This window comes from Pseudophryne corroboree, chromosome 11 (assembly GCF_028390025.1).
Source record: "Pseudophryne corroboree isolate aPseCor3 chromosome 11, aPseCor3.hap2, whole genome shotgun sequence".
In the NCBI taxonomy this organism is placed as follows: domain Eukaryota; kingdom Metazoa; phylum Chordata; class Amphibia; order Anura; family Myobatrachidae; genus Pseudophryne; species Pseudophryne corroboree.
Genome location: NC_086454.1, coordinates 335852795 through 335874739, shown reverse-complemented (window position 1 = coordinate 335874739; position 21945 = coordinate 335852795). Strand labels below are relative to the sequence as shown.

At 45.4% G+C, this 21945-nt stretch overlaps 1 protein-coding gene across 3 annotated transcripts in view; it reads right to left on the bottom strand.

Annotated features, from left to right (window-relative positions):
- LOC134969692 (adhesion G-protein coupled receptor G1-like) overlaps positions 1–21945 on the bottom strand; it is a 165904-nt gene that overhangs the window by 14407 nt on the left and 129552 nt on the right. For all 3 annotated transcript variants that reach the window (XM_063945801.1, XM_063945803.1, XM_063945802.1), the window contains exons 10-11: positions 16087–16208; positions 11145–11410 (exon numbers count right to left, since the gene is read on the bottom strand). In XM_063945801.1, coding sequence (XP_063801871.1) covers positions 11145–11410; positions 16087–16208 — 388 coding nt within the window. The remainder of the gene's footprint in view (positions 1–11144; positions 11411–16086; positions 16209–21945) is intronic.

Sequence of the window (21945 nt, the reverse complement as noted above, 5' to 3'; positions counted from 1 at the left end):
CTCCCCTAAGTCCCTCGATGCAGTGAGCCTGTTGCCAGCAGGACTCACTGAAAATAAAAAACCTAAAAAACTTTTTCTAAGCAGCTCTTTAGGAGAGCCACCTAGATTGCACCCTGCTCGGACGGGCACAAAAACCTAACTGAGGCTTGGAGGAGGGTCATAGGGGGAGGAGCCAGTGCACACCACCTGATCCTAAAGCTTTATTTTTGTGCCCTGTCTCCTGCGGAGCCGCTAATCCCCATGGTCCTGACGGAGTCCCCAGCATCCACTAGGACGTTAGAGAAATATAATTTTGTGTTGAAAGCAAATGGAAACCACATGTATCACCGTCACAGCGCGGAGTTGTCCCAAAACGTTTCATCACTTGTTAGCCGCAGATTTTCCCGACGTTAATTGTGTATTCGAGCAAATTGAAATTAAATGTAACTTTTTTTTGTATTTTTTTAATTGTAAAATAATTCTTTATAATTAAAATTACTTGGATATTATTACGGCAAGTGCAGAGGAATGAGGTTATAAATAATAAGAATTTACTTACCGATAATTCTATTTCTCGGAGTCCGTAGTGGATGCTGGGGTTCCTGAAAGGACCATGGGGAATAGCGGCTCCGCAGGAGACAGGGCACAAAAAGTAAAGCTTTAGGATCAGGTGGTGTGCACTGGCTCCTCCCCCTATGACCCTCCTCCAAGCCAGTTAGGTACTGTGCCCGGACGAGCGTACACAATAAGGGAGGAATTTTGAATCCCGGGTAAGACTCATACCAGCCACACCAATCACACCGTACAACTTGTGATCTAAACCCAGTTAACAGTATGATAACAGCGGAGCCTCTGAAAAGATGGCTCACAACAATAATAACCCGATTTTTGTAACTATGTACAAGTATTGCAGATAATCCGCACTTGGGATGGGCGCCCAGCATCCACTACGGACTCCGAGAAATAGAATTATCGGTAAGTAAATTCTTATTTTCTCTATCGTCCTAGTGGATGCTGGGGTTCCTGAAAGGACCATGGGGATTATACCAAAGCTCCCAAACGGGCGGGAGAGTGCGGATGACTCTGCAGCACCGAATGAGAGAACTCCAGGTCCTCTTTTGCCAGGATATCAAATTTGTAGAATTTTACAAACGTGTTCTCCCCTGACCACGTAGCTGCTCGGCAGAGTTGTAATGCCGAGACCTCTCGGGCAGCCGCCCAAGATGAGCCCACCTTCCTTGTGGAATGGGTCTTAACCGATTTAGACTGTGGCAGGCCTGCCTCAGAATGTGCAAGTTGAATTGTGTTACAAATCCAACGAGCAATCGCCTGCTTAGAAGCAGGCGCACCCAACTTGTTGGGTGCATACAGTATAAACAGCGAGTCAGATTTTCTGACTCCAGCTGTCCTGGAACATATTTTCAGGGCCCTGACAACTCCTAGCAACTTGGAGTCCTCCAAGTCCCTAGTAGGTGCAAGGCACCACAATAAGCTGGTTCAGGTGAAACACTGACACCACCTTAGGGAGAGAACTGGGGACGAGTCCGCAGCTCTGCCCTGTCCGAATGGACAAACAGATATGGGCTTTTTTGAGAAAAAACCACCAATTTGACACTCGCCTGGTCCAGGCCAGGGCCAAGAGCATGGTCACTTTTTATGTGAGATGCTTCAAATCCACATATTTGACTGGTTTTAAACCAATGTGATTTGAGGAATCCCAGAACTACGTTGAGATCCCACAGTGCCACTGGAGGCACAAAAAAGGGGTTTGTATATGCAATACTCCCTTGACAAACTTCTGGACTTCAGGAACTGAAGCCAATTCTTTCTGGAAGAAAATTTACAGGGCCGAATTTGAACCTTAATGGACCCCAATTTGAGGCCCATAGACACTCCTGTTAGCAGGAAATGCAGGAAACGACCGAGTTGAAATTTCTTTGTGGGGCCTTCCTGGCCTCACACCACGCAACATATTTTCGCCACACGTGGTGATAATGTTGTGCGGTCACCTCCTTTCTGGCTTTGACCAGGGTAGGAATGACCTCTTCCGGAATGCCTTTTTTCCCTTAGGATCCGGCTTTCCATCGCCATGCCGACAAACGCAGCTGCGGTAAGTCTTGGAACAGACATGGTACTTGCTGAAGCAAGTCCCTTCTTAGCGGCAGAGGCCATAAGACCTCTGTAAGCATCTCTTGAAGTTCCGGGTACCAAGTCCTTCTTGGCCAATCCGGAGCCATGAGTATAGTTCTTACTCCTCTACGTCTTATAATTCTCAGCACCTTAGGTATGAGAAGCAGAGGAGGGAACACATACACCGACTGGTACACCCACGGTGTTACCAGAACGTCCACATCTATTGCCTGAGGGTCTCTTGACCTGGCGCAATACCTGTCCCGTTTTTTGTTCAGACGGGACGCCATCATGTCCACCTTTGGTACGGTTTACAATCATGTGGAAAAAACTTCTCAATGAAGTTTCCACTCTCCCGGGTGGAGGTCGTGCTGAGGAAGTCTGCTTCCCAGTTTCCATTCCCGGGATGAAAAACTGCTGACAGTGTTATCACATGATTTTCCGCCCAGCGAAAAGTCCTTGCAGTTTCTGCCATTGCCCTCCTGCTTCTTGTGTCGCCCTGTCTGTTTACGTGGGCGACTGCCGTGATGTTTTTCCCACTGGATCAATACCGGCTGACCTTGAAGCAGAGGTCTTGCTAAGCTTAGAGCATTATAAATTTACCCTTAGCTCCAGTATATTTATGTGGAGAAAAGTCTCCATACTTGATCACACTCCCTGGAAATTTTTTCCTTGTGTGACTGCTCCCCAGCCTCTCCGGCTGGGCTCCGTGGTTACCAGCATCCAATCCTGAATGCCGAATCTGCTGCCCTCTAGAAGATGAGCACTCTATAACCACCACAGGAGAGACACCCTTGTCCTTGGATATTGGGTTATCCGCTGATGCATCTGAAGATGCGATCCGGACCATTTGTCCAGCAGATCCCACTGAAAAGTTCTTACGTGAAATCTGCCGAATGGAATTGCTTCGTAGGAAGCCACCATTTTTACCAGGACCCTTGTGCAATGATGCACTGTTTTTAGGAGGTTCCTGACTTGCTCGGATAACTCCCTGGCTTTCTCTTCCGGGAGAAACACCTTTTTCTGGACTGTCCAGAATCATCCCTAGGCACAGCAGACGTGTCGTCGGGATCAGCTGCGATTTTGGAATATTTAGAATCCACCCGTGCTGATTGTAGCAGTATCCGAGATAGTGCTACTCCGACCTCCAACTGTTCCCTGGACTATGCCCCTATCAGGAGATCGTCCAAGTAAGGGATAATTAAGACGCCTTTTCTTCGAAGAAGAATCATCAATTCGGCCATTACCTTGGTAAAGACCCCAGGGTGCCGTGGACAATCCAAACGGCAGCGTCTGAAACTGATAGTGACAGTTCTGCACCACGAACCTGAGGTACCCTTAGTGAGAAGGGCAAATTTGGGACATAGAGGTAAGCATCCCTGATGTCCCGGGACACTATATAGTCCCCTTATTCCTGGTTCGTTATCACTGCTCTGAGTGACTTCATCTTAATTTGAACCTTTGTAAGTGTTCAAAAAAAAATTTTTTTTTTTTTTTAGAATAAGTCTCACCTAGCCTTCTGGCTTCAGTACCACAATATAGTGTGGAATAATACCCCTTTTCTGTAGTAGGAGGGGTAATTTAATTATCACCTGCTGGGAATACAGCTTGTGAATTTTTTCCCATACTACCTCCTTGTCGGAGGGAGACTTGGTAAAGCAGACTTCAGGAGCCTGCGAAGGGGAAACGTCTCGACATTCCCATCTGTACCCCCGGGATACTACTTGTAGGATCCAGGGGTCCTGTACGGTCTCAGCGCCATGCTGAGAACTTGTCAGACGCGGTGGAACGCTTCTGTTCCTGGGAATGGGCTGCCTGCTGCAGTCTTCTTCCCTTTCCTCTATCCCTGGGCAGATATGATCTTATAGGGACGAGAGGACTGAGGCTGAAAAGACGGTGTCTTTTTCTGCAGAGATGTGACTTAGGGTAAAAAAACGGTGGATTTTCCAGCAGTTGCCGTGACCACCAGGTCCGATGGACCGACCCCAAACAAGTCCTCTTCCTGTATACGGCCATACTGTGCCGTTTGGAATCTGCATCACCTGACCACTGTCGTGTCCATAACATCTTCTGGCAGTTATGGACATCGCGTTTATTCATGATGCCAGAGTGCAAATATCCCTCTGTGCATCTCGCATATATAGAAATGCTCTATAGTCAATAAAATACTGTCCCTGTCAAGGGTATCAATATTTTTAGTCAGGGAATCCGACCAAGCCACCCTAGCTCTGCACATCCAGGCTGAGGCGATCGCTGGCCGCAGTATAACACCAGTATGTGTGTATATACTTTTTATTATATTTTCCAGCCTTGTCAGCTGGTCCTTGAGGACGGCCCTATCTATAGACGGTACCGCCACTTGTTTTGATAAGCGTGTGAGCGCCTTATCCACCTTAAAGGGTGTTTCCCAACGCGCCCTAACTTCTGGCGGGAAAGGGTATACCGCCCATAATTTTCTATCGGGGGGAACCCACGCATCATCACACACTTTATTTAATTTATCTGATTCAGGAAAAACTATGGTAGTTTTTTCACATCCCACATAATACCCTCTTTTGTGGTACTTGTAGTATCAGAAATACGTAACACCTCCTTCATTGCCTTTAACGTGTGGCCCTAATAAGGAATACGTTTGTTTATTCACCGTCGACACTGGATTCAGTGTCCCTGTCTGTGTCTGTGTCGACCGACTAAAGTAAACGGGCGTTTTAAAACCCTTGACGGTGTTTTTGAGACGTCTGGACCGTACTAATTGTTTGTCGGCCGTCTCATGTCGTCAACCGACCTTGCAGCGTGTTGACATTATCACGTAATTTCCTAAATAAGCCATCCATTCCGGTGTCGACTCCCTAGAGAGTGACATCACCATTACAGGCAATTGCTCCGCCTCCTCACCAACATCGTCCTCCTACCTGTCGACACACACGTACCGACACACAGCACACACACAGGGAATGCTCTGATAGAGGACAGGACCCACTAGCCCTTTGGAGAGACAGAGGGAGAGTTTGCCAGCACACACCAAAAACGCTATAATTATATAGGGACAACCTTATATAAGTGTTTTCCCTTATAGCATCTTAATATATATATAAGCATATCGCCAAATTAGTGCCCCCCCTCTCTGTTTTAACCCTGTTTCTGTAGTGCAGTGCAGGGGAGAGCCTGGGAGCCTTCCCTCCAGCCTTTCTGTGAGGGAAAATGGCGCTGTGTGCTGAGGAGATAGGCCCCGCCCCTTTTTCGGCGGCCTCGTCTCCCGCTCTTAACGGATTCTGGCAGGGGTTAAATATCTCCATATAGCCTCCGGAGGCTATATGTGAGGTATTTTTAGCCAAAATAGGTATTCATTTGCCTCCCAGGGCGCCCCCCTCCCAGCGCCCTGCACCCTCAGTGACTGCCGTGTGAAGTGTGCTGAGAGGAAAATGGCGCACAGCTGCAGTGCTGTGCGCTACCTTTAGAAGACTGAGGAGTCTTCTGCCGCCGATTCTGGACCTCTTCTTACTTCAGCATCTGCAAGGGGGCCGGCGGCAAGGCTCCGGTGACCATCCAGGCTGTACCTGTGATCGTCCCTCTGGAGCTGATGTCCAGTAGCCAAGAAGCCAATCCATCCTGCACGCAGGTGAGTTCACTTCTTCTCCCCTAAGTCACTCGTTGCAGTGATCCTGTTGCCAGCAGGACTCACTGTAAAATAAAAAACCTAAGCTAAACTTTCCTAAGCAGCTCTTTAGGAGAGCCACCTAGATTGCACCCTTCTCGGCCGGGCACAAAAATCTAACTGGCTTGGAGGAGGGTCATAGGGGGAGGAGCCAGTGCACACCACCTGATCCTAAAGCTTTACTTTTTGTGCCCTGTCTCCTGCGGAGCCGCTATTCCCCATGGTCCTTTCAGGAACCCCAGCATCCACTAGGACGATAGAGAAATATATTTATATGGGATCAGTATGAAATAACTACAATCAGAATATCGACAGGTCAAAAAGTCGACACAAATTTTTCATTGTTTTTGGTGTGTATGTCGACATAGGTTGACATGGACACCGTACAAGTGCACCGTGTCCTCTCGCTGCGCTCGCCAAGCTTCGGCTACTATTGTATTCCCCCTCCACATCCACTGGGATGGTAAAGTATGGACAAGTCGGTTTCAATAAAAAAAAAAAAAATCATGAAAAACTAATTTAGACTTTTTGATCTGTCGCCATTGTAAATGTTGGTATTTTGACCGTCGGTCAATGGTTGTCGGGATTTTAACAGTTGGGATCTTGATTGTAGGTAAATTGACTGCATCCCTACCTACATACATACATATATATATATATATATATATATATATACACACACACACACATACATACATATATATATATATATATATATATACACATATACATACATACATACATACACACTGTGTGCGTTATCTATCCATAATATCCATCCATCCATAATATCTATCCATCCATCCATCCATCCATAATATCCATCCATCCAAAAAATGAGGCGGCACTCAGAGATTTGTTGAGAAGCAAACATGTGTGCATTCAAATCACCACATCACATCATTTGATGTGATGATTTGAATACACACCTGTTTGCTTTTCAACAAATCTCTGAGTGCCGCCTCATTTTTTATCAACATATGGGGGTTGCCAAACCCAGATGGAGGGCACCAGAGTAAGTAAGCCCTAGGGGGCATCCAGAGTGCCGGCGTTACGCAGTATATATATATATTTTTTTTGGCCTGAATACCCGTGCTTCGCTCGGGGATGAGGATGGTAAATTAGAATGTTAGTTGTTCGTTAATTTACATTGGTTGGAGATCTAGTATATAGGCATATCTTGCTTCCCTGACCCACTTTGTGTAGTGGCCAGACCCCTTTTGTGTCCCCCAAGGGACCCTGCTCTTCTCACTATACAACTCTCAGTCTGTGGCTTCCTGCTGCCTCCATTCCCCTCCTCACATCATGTCAGTGCCCCTGTCACATGTAGCCCTATCCTGCCTGACATATTATGCATCTCCTGATATACTCTGCGCTGCTGGGGACCCTGCTCCTCCCACTATATGACTCTCAGCGTGTGGCTTCCTGCTACCTCCATTCCCCTCCTCACATCATGGCACTGCCATATGAAGCCCTGTCGTCACTGACATATCATGCATGTCCTAATATAGTCTGTGTTGCTGACCCACCCCTAGTGGTGTGTTACCCCCACAGTGTTTGTTCCCAGATTGTAAGCCATATGTGTAAAAATGTGGTGTAAATTTCTCCAGGCTTTCCAGAGTTATGTTGTCTACTGAAATACTCTGTGCTGCTGCCACACCCCTAGGGGTGCTAGGGGGGTGTGTTACCCGCACAGTGTTTGTTCCCCGATTGTAAGTCATATGTGTACCAAGTTTGGTGTAAACTGGTCCAGGCATTCCAGAGTTATGCTGGAACATACATACACACATGCATACATTTTTTTGCGATTTCTGGGGATGGGTAGCGATATTTGTAAAACGGATTCTTAGCAAGCACCTGGGACCTAGGGAGAAGCTACCTGCCAAGTTTTAATATTGTAGGCCTTGTGGTTTAAGAGATTTCGTTATGAGTCAGTGATCAGTGAGTCAATCTTAATTTTTACCGTATACAGGGGCTCATTTGCGCTCGCCACGCTGTCGGTATGCCGGCGGTCGGGCTCCCGGCGCCGGTATGCTGGTCGCCGGGAGCCCGGCCGCCGGCATACCATACTACACCCCCTAGCCACGCCCAGCGTTATACACACAGGCACAGAGTCACAGATCTGGGCTATTTTTTACATATACACACACACATATATATATATTACCAGGAAAGTCCAAGAACAGAGCATTTTCTCCCTCATGGAGAGGGTCAGGTGTTTATATATATATATATATATATATATAGTGACCGTTACATCCAGGAATTCACTGTCAGGAGCGGGGAATATCTGAATCTTCTAACACGCGGTTTACAGGTGGTTATAAGACCACTCAATACAGTACCCATCTTATTTTAGGGTGCTTTTTGGTGGAGGTTAATTATTTTGTCTATACTGCACTAGGAGGCGCCTTTCTCATCTTTTGTTTTTTAGAATTCATTAAGATCTGCCTGAACAGCGGATCGTCTGGAGATTAGGCAGCCACCCCGGGAAATATAAGGGAAGTGCTTAGGACCAATTAAAAGTTATCTACAACTATATGAACATCCAGAGGAAGGTTCTGTGCGCCAACTATCACCTTTTGAGTACTATATATATATATATATATATATATATACACATACACATATATATACTCATACATACATACACACACATACACACACACACACACCGACACATACAATATTATTTTCAATTTTTAACAAAAATAAAGCCAATAGAGTTTTCATATGTAAAATAACCACTGGATGTTATGATGAGCACTGAGCTCTTTGACAGATGGATAGATAACACTCACCGCGCAGAACGCCAGCACGCACTCACCTCGCAGAACCCCAGCACGCACAGCGCCAGCATGCACTCACCGCGCAGGTCCAGAGCTGAAGCGGGCCATGTGCAGGATTATTTTAATAAGAATTCAAAAATGAAAAATATAAAATTATCGGAATTCAGGGATTATATCGCATTCCCATCCCCACCCAAATATACCGGATACACAAGACGGAAATTACACAATGTTTGACGGAGAGAGATGTTCCCGCATATTTCATACATTAGCCCCTAAATAACAATGAGGAGAACAGAGAATCCTCTGATGTACTAATCACACAGAACTGTAATTACTACATTCGTGTGAGAGTATTATTATATGGAGACAGAAGGGGGGGGGGGGGCAGTTCCTCTGATGTACTAATGACACAGACCTGTAATTACTACATGCGTGTGAGAGTATTATTATATGGAGACAGAAGGGGGGGGGGGGGGGGCAGTTCCTCTGATGTACTAATGACACAGACCTGTAATTACTACATGTGTGTGAGAGTATTATTATATGGAGACAGAAGGGGGGGGGGGGGCAGTTCCTCTGATGTACTAATGACACAGACCTGTAATTAATTACTACATGTGTGTGAGAGTATTATTATATGGAGATAGAAGGGGGGGGGGGGGGGGCAGTTCCTCTGATGTACTAATCACACAGACCTGTAATTACTACATGCGTGTGAGAGTATTATTATATGGAGATAGGGGGAAGGGGGGGGGGGGCAGTTCCTCTGATGTACTAATCACACAGACCTGTAATTACTACATGCGTGTGAGAGTATTATTATATGGAGACAGAAGGGGGGGGGGGGGGGGGGGCAGTTCCTCTGATGTACTAATCACACAGACCTGTAATTACTACATGCGTGTGAGAGTATTATTATATGGAGATAGGGGGGGTGGGGGGCAGTTCCTCTGATGTACTAATCACACAGACCTGTAATTACTACATGCGTGTGAGAGTATTATTATATGGAGATAGAAGGGGGGGGGGTCAGTTCCTCTGATGTACTAATCACATAGACCTGTAATTACTACATGCGTGTGAGAGTATTATTATATGGAGATATAAGGGGGGGGGGGGGGGTCAGTTCCTCTGATGTACTAATCACATAGACCTGTAATTACTACATGCGTGTGAGAGTATTATTATATGGAGATAGAAGGGGGGAGGGCAGTTCCTCTGATGTACTAATGACACAGACCTGTAATTACTACATGCGTGTGAGAGTATTATTATATGGAGATAGAAGGGGGGGGGGGGTCAGTTCCTCTGATGTACTAATCACATAGACCTGTAATTACTACATGCGTGTGAGAGTATTATTATATGGAGATAGAAGGGGGGGGGGGCAGTTCCTCTGATGTACTAATGACACAGACCTGTAATTACTACATGCGTGTGAGAGTATTATTATATGGAGACAGAAGGGGTGGGCAGTTCCTCTGATGTACTAATGACACAGACCTGTAATTACTACATGCGTGTGAGAGTATTATTATATGGAGATAGAAGGGGGGGGGGGCAGTTTCTCTGATGTACTAATCACACAGACCTGTAATTACTACATGCGTGTGAGAGTATTATTATATGGAGATAGAAGGGAAGGGGGGGGGGGGGGTCAGTTCCTCTGATGTACTAATGACACAGACCTGTAATTACTACATGCGTGTGAGAGTATTATTATATGGAGACAGAAGGGGGGGGGGGGGCAGTTCCTCTGATGTAGTAATGACACAGACCTGTAATTACTACATGCGTGTGAGAGTATTATTATATGGAGACAGAAGGGGGGGGGGGGGGGGGGGGGCACTGGGCAGTTCCTCTGATGTACTAATCACACAGACCTGTAATTACTACATGCGTGTGAGAGTATTATTATATGGAGACAGAAGGGGGGGCAGTTCCTCTGATGTACTAATAACACAGACCTGTAATTACTACATGCGTGTGAGAGTATTATTATATGGAGATAGAAGGGGGGGGGGGGGGCAGTTCCTCTGATGTACTAATGACACAGACCTGTAATTATCACATGCGTGTGAGAGTATTATTATATGGAGACACTATTATTATATGGAGATAGAAGGGGGGGGGGGGGGTCAGTTCCTCTTATGTACTAATCACATAGACCTGTAATTACTACATGCGTGTGAGAGTATTATTATATGGAGATAGAAGGGGGGGGGGGCAGTTCCTCTGATGTACTAATGACACAGACCTGTAATTACTACATGCGTGTGAGAGTATTATTATATGGAGATAGAAGGGGGGTCAGTTCCTCTGATGTACTAATGACACAGACCTGCAATTATCACACGCGTGTTATATGAAGACAGAAGTGGGGGAGTGGGGGGGGCAGTTCCTCTGATGTACTAATCACACAGGCCTATAATTATCACACGCGTGTTATATGGAGACAGAAGTGGGGGAGTGGGGGGGGGGGGGCAGTTCCTCTGATGTACTAATCACACAGACCTGTAATTATCACATGCGTGTTATACGGAGACAGAAGGGGGGCAGGGTCTAGTTACTATTATACCAGGACTCACCCCAGCCCAGCAGGGCGAGTTTTAGAGCTGACACAGAAGACGATTGGAAGACTTTGACCACCAGTTGGTAGAGGTTGAAGCCTTCGATGGCCATCCAGGCGAATGTGCAGAGCAGAGCAAAGTGCAGAGCAATGGCGGAGCCTCTACAAACGTTCTGTTCCTCCAGAGCTCCGAGTACCGCGCTCAGAATAAAGCTCAGGTCCAGGAGTAACACCGCCCCCAAGAGGTTCATGTGGATCTGTAACGTGGGGTTTGTCTGCATCTTCCTGCCATGAGAACATGTGTGATACATACGTTATTATATGATAGAACACACACGTCATATACTAAAATAATCCAAATCTTTCTGAAAGCTGGTTCTATATTACCAGTTATTTATATATCGCACACATATTCCGCAGCGCTGTACAGAGAATATTTGCCCATTCACATCAGTCCCTGCCCCAGTGGAGCTTACACTCTATATTCCCTATCACATGTACATACAGACACATTCACACTAGGGATAATATTGTTAGGAGCCAATTAACCTACCAGTATATTTTTGGATTGTGGGAGGAAACCGGAGTACCCGGAGAATATACAAACTACACGGTTAAGACTGTGGTGGGAATTGAACCTATGACCTCAGTGCTGGAAGGCAGTAATGCTAACCACTGCACCATCTGTACTAAAATACTACACCATGCCATACGCTGTGTGGACATACACACAGGACAACACTAAACTGTAATCCACATGCGGTACGTAAACTACAATATACAATCAATGCTGCACAAAACATACATGTTCATAGAGGGATATATAGCAGCAGGACAGAAACACTGTGTAACACACATGTACCACGCATGTAACATTATGTATCTCACAGTACCTGGCACAGGAGGACAGTGCGGAGACGCCATATGTAACACACATGTAACACTATGTATCTCACCGTACCTGGCACAGGAGGACAGTGCGGAGACGCCATATGTAACACACATGTAACACTATGTATCTCACAGTACCTGGCGCAGGAGGACAGTGCAAAGACGCCATATGTAACACACATGTAACACTATGTATCTCACAGTACCTGGCGCAGGAGGACAGTGCAGAGACGCCATATGTACCACACATGTACCACACATGTAACACTATGTATCTCACAGTACCTGGCGCAGGAGGACAGTGCAAAGACGCCATATGTAACACACATGTAACACTATGTATCTCACCGTACCTGGCGCAGGAGGACAGTGCAGAGACGCCATATGTACCACACATGTAACACACATGTAACATTATGTATCTCACAGTACCTGGCGCAGGAGGACAGTGCAGAGACGCCATATGTACCACACATGTAACACTATGTATCTCACAGTACCTGGCGCAGGAGGACAGTGCAGAGACGCCATATGTACCACACATGTAACACTATGTATCTCACAGTACCTGGCGCAGGAGGACAGTGCAAAGACGCCATATGTAACACACATGTAACACTATGTATCTCACAGTACCTGGCACAAGAGGACAGTGCAGAGACGCCATATGTACCACACATGTAACACTATGTATCTCACAGTACCTGGCGCAGGAGGACAGTGCAAAGACGCCATATGTAACACACATGTACCACACATGTAACACTATGTATCTCACAGTACCTGGCGCAGGAGGACAGTGCAGAGACGCCATATGTAACACACATGTAACACTATGTATCTCACCGTACCTGGCGCAGGAGGACAGTGCAGAGACGCCATATGTACCACACATGTAACACACATGTAACATTATGTATCTCACAGTACCTGGCGCAGGAGGACAGTGCAGAGACGCCATATGTACCACACATGTAACACTATGTATCTCACAGTACCTGGCGCAGGAGGACAGTGCAGAGACGCCATATGTACCACACATGTAACTATATATCTCACAGTACCTGGCGCAGGAGGACAGTGCAAAGACGCCATATGTAACACACATGTAACACTATGTATCTCACAGTACCTGGCACAAGAGGACAGTGCAGAGACGCCATATGTACCACACATGTAACACACATGTAACATTATGTATCTCACAGTACCTGGCGCAGGAGGACAGTGCAGAGACGCCATATGTAACACACATGTAACACACATGTAACACTATGTATCTCACAGTACCTGGCGCAGGAGGACAGTGCAGAGACGCCATATGTAACACACATGTACCACACATGTAACACTATGTATCTCACAGTACCTGGCACAGGAGGACAGTGCAGAGACGCCATATGTAACACACATGTAACACTATGTATCTCACAGTACCTGGCGCAGGAGGACAGTGCAGAGACGCCATATGTAACACACATGTACCACGCATGTAACACTATGTATCTCACAGTACCTGGCGTAGGAGGACAGTGCAGAGACGCCATATGTAACACACATGTACCACGCATGTAACACTAAGCATCTCACAGTACCTGGCACAGGAGGACAGTGCAGAGACGCCATATGTAACACACATGTAACACTATGTATCTCACAGTACCTGGCGCAGGAGGACAGTGCAGAGACGCCATATGTAACACACATGTAACACACATGTAACACTATGTATCTCACAGTACCTGGCACAGGAGGACAGTGCAGAGACGCCATATGTAACACACATGTAACACTATGTATCTCACAGTACCTGGCGCAGGAGGACAGTGCAGAGACGCCATATGTAACACACATGTACCACACATGTAACACTATGTATCTCACAGTACCTGGCACAAGAGGACAGTGCAAAGACGCCATATGTAACACACATGTAACACTATGTATCTCACAGTACCTGGCGCAGGAGGACAGTGCAGAGACGCCATATGTACCACACATGTAACACTATGTATCTCACAGTACCTGGCGCAGGAGGACAGTGCAGAGACGCCATATGTACCACACATGTACCACACATGTAACACTATGTATCTCACAGTACCTGGCGCAGGAGGACAGTGCAAAGACGCCATATGTAACACACATGTAACACTATGTATCTCACAGTACCTGGCACAAGAGGACAGTGCAGAGACGCCATATGTACCACACATGTAACACTATGTATCTCACAGTACCTGGCGCAGGAGGACAGTGCAGAGACGCCATATGTAACACACATGTAACACTATGTATCTCACAGTACCTGGCGCAGGAGGACAGTGCAGAGACGCCATATGTAACACACATGTACCACACATGTAACACTATGTATCTCACAGTACCTGGCGCAGGAGGACAGTGCAAAGAAGCCATATGTAACACACATGTAACACTATGTATCTCACAGTACCTGGCACAAGAGGACAGTGCAGAGACGCCATATGTACCACACATGTAACACACATGTAACACTATGTATCTCACAGTACCTGGCGCAGGAGGACAGTGCAAAGACGCCATATGTAACACACATGTAACACTATGTATCTCACCGTACCTGGCACAAGAGGACAGTGCAGAGACGCCATATGTAACACACATGTAACACTATGTATCTCACAGTACCTGGCACAAGAGGACAGTGCAGAGACGCCATATGTACCACACATGTAACACTATGTATCTCACAGTACCTGGCGCAGGAGGACAGTGCAGAGACGCCATATGTAACACACATGTAACACTATGTATCTCACAGTACCTGGCACAAGAGGACAGTGCAGAGACGCCATATGTACCACACATGTAACACACATGTAACATTATGTATCTCACAGTACCTGGCGCAGGAGGACAGTGCAAAGACGCCATATGTAACACACATGTAACACACATGTAACACTATGTATCTCACAGTACCTGGCGCAGGAGGACAGTGCAGAGACGCCATATGTAACACACATGTACCACACATGTAACACTATGTATCTCACCATACTTGGCGTAGGAGGACAGTGCAGAGACGCCATATGTAACACACATGTAACACTATGTATCTCACAGTACCTGGCGCAGGAGGACAGTGCAGAGACGCCATATGTAACACACATGTAACACTATGTATCTCACAGTACCTGGCGCAGGAGGACAGTGCAGAGACGCCATATGTAACACACATGTACCACACATGTAACACTATGTATCTCACAGTACCTGGCGCAGGAGGACAGTGCAAAGACGCCATATGTAACACACATGTAACACTATGTATCTCACCGTACCTGGCGCAGGAGGACAGTGCAGAGACGCCATATGTAACACCCATGTACCACACATGTAACACTATGTATCTCACAGTACCTGGCGTAGGAGGACAGTGCAGAGACGCCATATGTACCACACATGTACCACACATGTAACATTATGTATCTCACAGTACCTGGCGCAGGAGGACAGTGCAAAGACGCCATATGTAACACACATGTAACACTATGTATCTCACCGTACCTGGCGCAGGAGTACAGTGCAGAGACGCCATATGTAACACACATGTACCACACATGTAACACTATGTATCTCACAGTACCTGGCGCAGGAGGACAGTGCAAAGACGCCATATGTAACACACATGTACCACACATGTAACACTATGTATCTCACAGTACCTGGCGCAGGAGGACAGTGCAGAGACGCCATATGTAACACACATGTACCACACATGTAACACTATGTATCTCACAGTACCTTGCACAGGAGGACAGTGCAGAGACGCCATATGTAACAAACATGTAACACTATGTATCTCACAGTACCTGGCACAGGAGGACAGTGCGGAAACGCCATATGTAACACACATGTAACACTATGTATCTCACAGTACCTGGCACAGGAGGACAGTGGAGATGCCATATGTACCACACATGTAACACTATGTATCTCACAGTACCTGGCACAGGAGGACAGTGCGGAGACGCCATATGTAACACACATGTAACACACATGTAACACTATGTATCTCACAGTACCTGGTGCAGCAGATCCAGCCGATGGTGAAGAGACAGGACAGAGCGGAGATGCTGCATCCAGCGAATGTCAGGACAGAGAGAGACACGAGGTGCACCTCAGATATCACCTCACTGGACACTTGCTGCACATCAAGAGCGGAGATTAGTGGGGGCTCAGAGTATCAGGGGTACACGTTGTATGGGGGGGGGGGGGGGGCTGAGTGATTGGGGATGTAGGAGATTTGGGGGGTACGTATATTACCTGTGAGGGGTTACTGTGTTACTAGGAGTTGGGGTACACGTTATATTGGGGTGAGGAATGTAATATAGATAATGGAGATTTGGGGGTATGTATGTTACCTGTGAGGGGTTACTGTGTTACTAGGAGTTGGGGTACACGTTATATTGGGGTGAGGAATGTAATATAGATAATGGAGATTTGGGGGTATGTATGTTACCTGTGAGGGGTTACTGTGTTACTAGGAGTTGGGGTACACGTTATATTGGGGTGAGGAATGTAATATAGATAATGGAGATTTGGGGGGTACGTATATTACCTGTGAGGGGTTACTGTGTTACTAGGAGTTGGGGTACACGTTATATTGGGTGAGGGATGTAATATAGATAATGGAGATTTGGGGGTATGTATGTTACCTGTGAGGGTTACTGTGTTACTAGGAGTTGGGGTACACGTTATATTGGGGTGAGGAATGTAATATAGATAATGGAGATTTGGGGGTATGTATGTTACCTGTGAGGGGTTACTGTGTTACTAGGAGTTGGGGTACACGTTATATTGGGGTGAGGGATGTAATATAGATAATGGAGATTTGGGGGTATGTATGTTACCTGTGAGGGGTTACTGTGTTACTAGGAGTTGGGGTACACGTTATATTGGGGTGAGGGATGTAATATAGATAATGGAGATTTGGGGGTATGTATGTTACCTGTGAGGGGTTACTGTGTTACTAGGAGTTGGGGTACACGTTATATTGGGGTGAGGAATGTAATATAGATAATGGAGATTTGGGGGTATGTATATTACCTGTGAGGGCTTACTGTGTTACTAGGAGTTGGGGTACACGTTATATTGGGGTGAGGGATGTAATATAGATAATGGAGATTTGGGGGTATGTATGTTACCTGTGAGGGGTTACTGTGTTACTAGGAGTTGGGGTACACGTTATATTGGGGTGAGGGATGTAATATAGATACAGGAGATTTGGGGGTATGTATGTTACCTGTGAGGGGTTACTGTGTTACTAGGAGTTGGGGTACACGTTATATTGGGGTGAGGAATGTAATATAGATAATGGAGATTTGGGGGTATGTATGTTACCTGTGAGGGGTTACTGTGTTACTAGGAGTTGGGGTACACGTTATATTGGGGTGAGGAATGTAATATAGATAATGGAGATTTGGGGGTATGTATGTTACCTGTGAGGGTTACTGTGTTACTAGGAGTTGGGGTACACGTTATATTGGGGTGAGGGATGTAATATAGATAATGGAGATTTGGGGGTATGTATGTTACCTGTGAGGGGTTACTGTGTTACTAGGAGTTGGGGTACACGTTATATTGGGGTGAGGAATGTAATATAGATAATGGAGATTTGGGGGTATGTATATTACCTGTGAGGGTTACTGTGTTACTAGGAGTTGGGGTACACGTTATATTGGTGTGAGGAATGTAATATAGATAATGGAGATTTGGGGGTATGTATGTTACCTGTGAGGGTTACTGTGTTACTAGGAGTTGGGGTACACGTTATATTGGGGTGAGGGATGTAATATAGATAATGGAGATTTGGGGGTATGTATGTTACCTGTGAGGGGTTACTGTGTTACTAGGAGTTAGGGTACACGTTATATTGGGGTGAGGGATGTAATATAGATAATGAAGATTTGGGGGTATGTATGTTACCTGTGAGGGGTTACTGTGTTACTAGGAGTTGGGGTACACGTTATATTGGGGTGAGGGATGTAATATAGATAATGGAGATTTGGGGGTATGTATGTTACCTGTGAGGGGTTACTGTGTTACTAGGAGTTGGGGTACACGTTATATTGGGGTGATGAATGTAATATAGATAATGGAGATTTGGGGGTATGTATGTTACCTGTGAGGGTTACTGTGTTACTAGGAGTTGGGGTACACGTTATATTGGTGTGAGGAATGTAATATAGATAATGGAGATTTGGGGGTATGTATGTTACCTGTGAGGGGTTACTGTGTTACTAGGAGTTGGGGTACACGTTATATTGGGGTGAGGAATGTAATATAGATAATGGAGATTTGGGGGTATGTATCTTACCTGTGAGGGTTACTGTGTTACTAGGAGTTGGGGTACACGTTATATTGGGGTGAGGGATGTAATATAGATAATGGAGATTTGGGGGTATGTATGTTACCTGTGAGGGGTTACTGTGTTACTAGGAGTTGGGGTACACGTTATATTGGGGTGAGGGATGTAATATAGATACAGGAGATTTGGGGGAACGTATATTACCTGTGAGGGTTACTGTGTTACTAGGAGTTGGGGTACACGTTATATTGGGGTGAGGGATGTAATATAGATAATGGAGATTTGGGGATATGTATGTTACCTGTGAGGGGTTACTGTGTTACTAGGAGTTGGGGTACACGTTATATTGGGGTGAGGGATGTAATATAGATACAGGAGATTTGGGGATATGTATATTACCTGTGAGGGGTTACTGTGTTACTAGGAGTTGGGGTACACGTTATATTGGGGTGAGGAATGTAATATAGATAATGGAGATTTGGGGGTACGTATATTACCTGTGAGGGGTTACTGTGTTACTAGGAGTTGGGGTACACGTTATATTGGGGTGAGGAATGTAATATAGATAATGGAGATTTGGGGGTATGTATGTTACCTGTGAGGGGTTACTGTGTTACTAGGAGTTGGGGTACACGTTATATTGGGGTGAGGGATGTAATATAGATACAGGAGATTTGGGGGTATGTATGTTACCTGTGAGGGGTTACTGTGTTACTAGGAGTTGGGGTACACGTTATATTGGGGTGAGGGATGTAATATAGATAATGGAGATTTGGGGGTATGTATGTTACCTGTGAGGGGTTACTGTGTTACTAGGAGTTGGGGTACACGTTATATTGGGTGAGGGATGTAATATAGATAATGGAGATTTGGGGGTATGTATGTTACCTGTGAGGGGTTACTGTGTTATTAGGAGTTGGGGTACACGTTATATTGGGGTGAGGAATGTAATATAGATAATGGAGATTTGGGGATATGTATATTACCTGTGAGGGTTACTGTGTTACTAGGAGTTGGGGTACACGTTATATTGGGGTGAGGGATGTAATATAGATAATGGAGATTTGGGGATATGTATATTACCTGTGAGGGGTTACTGTGTTACTAGGAGTTGGGGTACACGTTATATTGGGGTGAGGAATGTAATATAGATAATGGAGATTTGGGGGTATGTATATGTTACCTGTGAGGGGTTACTGTGTTACTAGGAGTTGGGGTACACGTTATATTGGGGTGAGGAATGTAATATAGATAATGGAGATTTGGGGGTATGTATGTTACCTGTGAGGGGTTACTGTGTCACTAGGAGTTGGGGTACACGTTATATTGGGGTGAGGGATGTAATATAGATAATGGAGATTTGGGGGTATGTATGTTACCTGTGAGGGGTTACTGTGTTACTAGGAGTTGGGGTACACGTTATATTGGGGTGAGGGATGTAATATAGATAATGGAGATTTGGGGGTATGTATGTTACCTGTGAGGGGTTACTGTGTTACTAGGAGTTGGGGTACACGTTATATTGGGGTGAGGAATGTAATATAGATACAGGAGATTTGGGGGTATGTATGTTACCTGTGAGGGGTTACTGTGTTACTAGGAGTTGGGGTACACGTTATATTGGGGTGAGGGATGTAATATAGATAATGGAGATTTGGGGGTATGTATGTTACCTGTGAGGGGTTACTGTGTTACTAGGAGTTGGGGTACACGTTATATTGGGGTGAGGAATGTAATATAGATAATGGAGATTTGGGGGTATGTATGTTACCTGTGAGGGTTACTGTGTTACTAGGAGTTGGGGTACACGTTATATCGGGGTGAGGGATGTAATATAGATAATGGAGATTTGGGGGTATGTATGTTACCTGTGAGGGGTTACTGTGTTACTAGGAGTTGGGGTACACGTTATATTGGGGTGAGGGATGTAATATAGATACAGGAGATTTGGGGGTATGTATATTACCTGTGAGGGGTTACTGTGTTACTAGGAGTTGGGGTACACGTTATATTGGGGTGAGGGATGTAATATAGATACAGGAGATTTGGGGGTATGTATGTTACCTGTGAGGGGTTACTGTGTTACTAGGAGTTGGGGTACACGTTATATTGGGGTGAGGGATGTAATATAGATAATGGAGATTTGGGGGTATGTATATTACCTGTGAGGGGTTACTGTGTTACTAGGAGTTGGGGTACACGTTATATTGGGGTGAGGGATGTAATATAGATACAGGAGATTTGGGGGTATGTATGTTACCTGTGAGGGGTTACTGTGTTATTAGGAGTTGGGGTACACGTTATATTGGGGTGAGGAATGTAATATAGATAATGGAGATTTGGGGGTATGTATGTTACCTGTGAGGGGTTACTGTGTTACTAGGAGTTGGGGTACACGTTATATTGGGGTGAGGAATGTAATATAGATAATGGAGATTTGGGGGTATGTATGTTACCTGTGAGGGGTTACTGTGTTACTAGGAGTTGGGGTACACATTATATTGGGGTGAGGAATGTAATATAGATAATGGAGATTTGGGGGTATGTATGTTACCTGTGAGGGGTTACTGTGTTACTAGGAGTTGGGGTACACGTTATATTGGGGTGAGGGATGTAATATAGATAATGGAGATTTGGGGGTATGTATGTTACCTGTGAGGGGTTACTGTGTTACTAGGAGTTGGGGTACACGTTATATTGGGGTGAGGAATGTAATATAGATACAGGAGATTTGGGGGTATGTATGTTACCTGTGAGGGGTTACTGTGTCACTAGGAGTTGGGATACACGTTATATTGGGGTGAGGAATGTAATATAGATACAGGAGATTTGGGGGTATGTATGTTACCTGTGAGGGGTTACTGTGTTACTAGGAGTTGGGGTACACGTTATATTGGGGTGAGGGATGTAATATAGATAATGGAGATTTGGGGATATGTATATTACCTGTGAGGGGTTACTGTGTTACTAGGAGTTGGGGTACACGTTATATTGGGGTGAGGAATGTAATATAGATAATGGAGATTTGGGGGTATGTATGTTACCTGTGAGGTGTTACTGTGTTACTAGGAGTTGGGGTACACGTTATATTGGGGTGAGGGATGTAATATAGATACAGGAGATTTGGGGGTATGTATGTTACCTGTGAGGGTTACTGTGTTACTAGGAGTTGGGGTACACGTTATATTGGGGTGAGGGATGTAATATAGATACAGGAGATTTGGGGGTATGTATGTTACCTGTGAGGGGTAACTGTGTTACTAGGAGTTGGGGTACACGTTATATTGGGGTGAGGGATGTAATATAGATACAGGAGATTTGGGGGTATGTATATTACCTGTGAGGGTTACTGTGTTACTAGGAGTTGGGGTACACGTTATATTGGGGTGAGGGATGTAATATAGATAATGGAGATTTGGGGATATGTATATTACCTGTGAGGGGTTACTGTGTTACTAGGAGTTGGGGTACACGTTATATTGGGGTGAAGAATGTAATATAGATAATGGAGATTTGGGGGTATGTATGTTACCTGTGAGGGGTTACTGTGTTACTAGGAGTTGGGGTACACGTT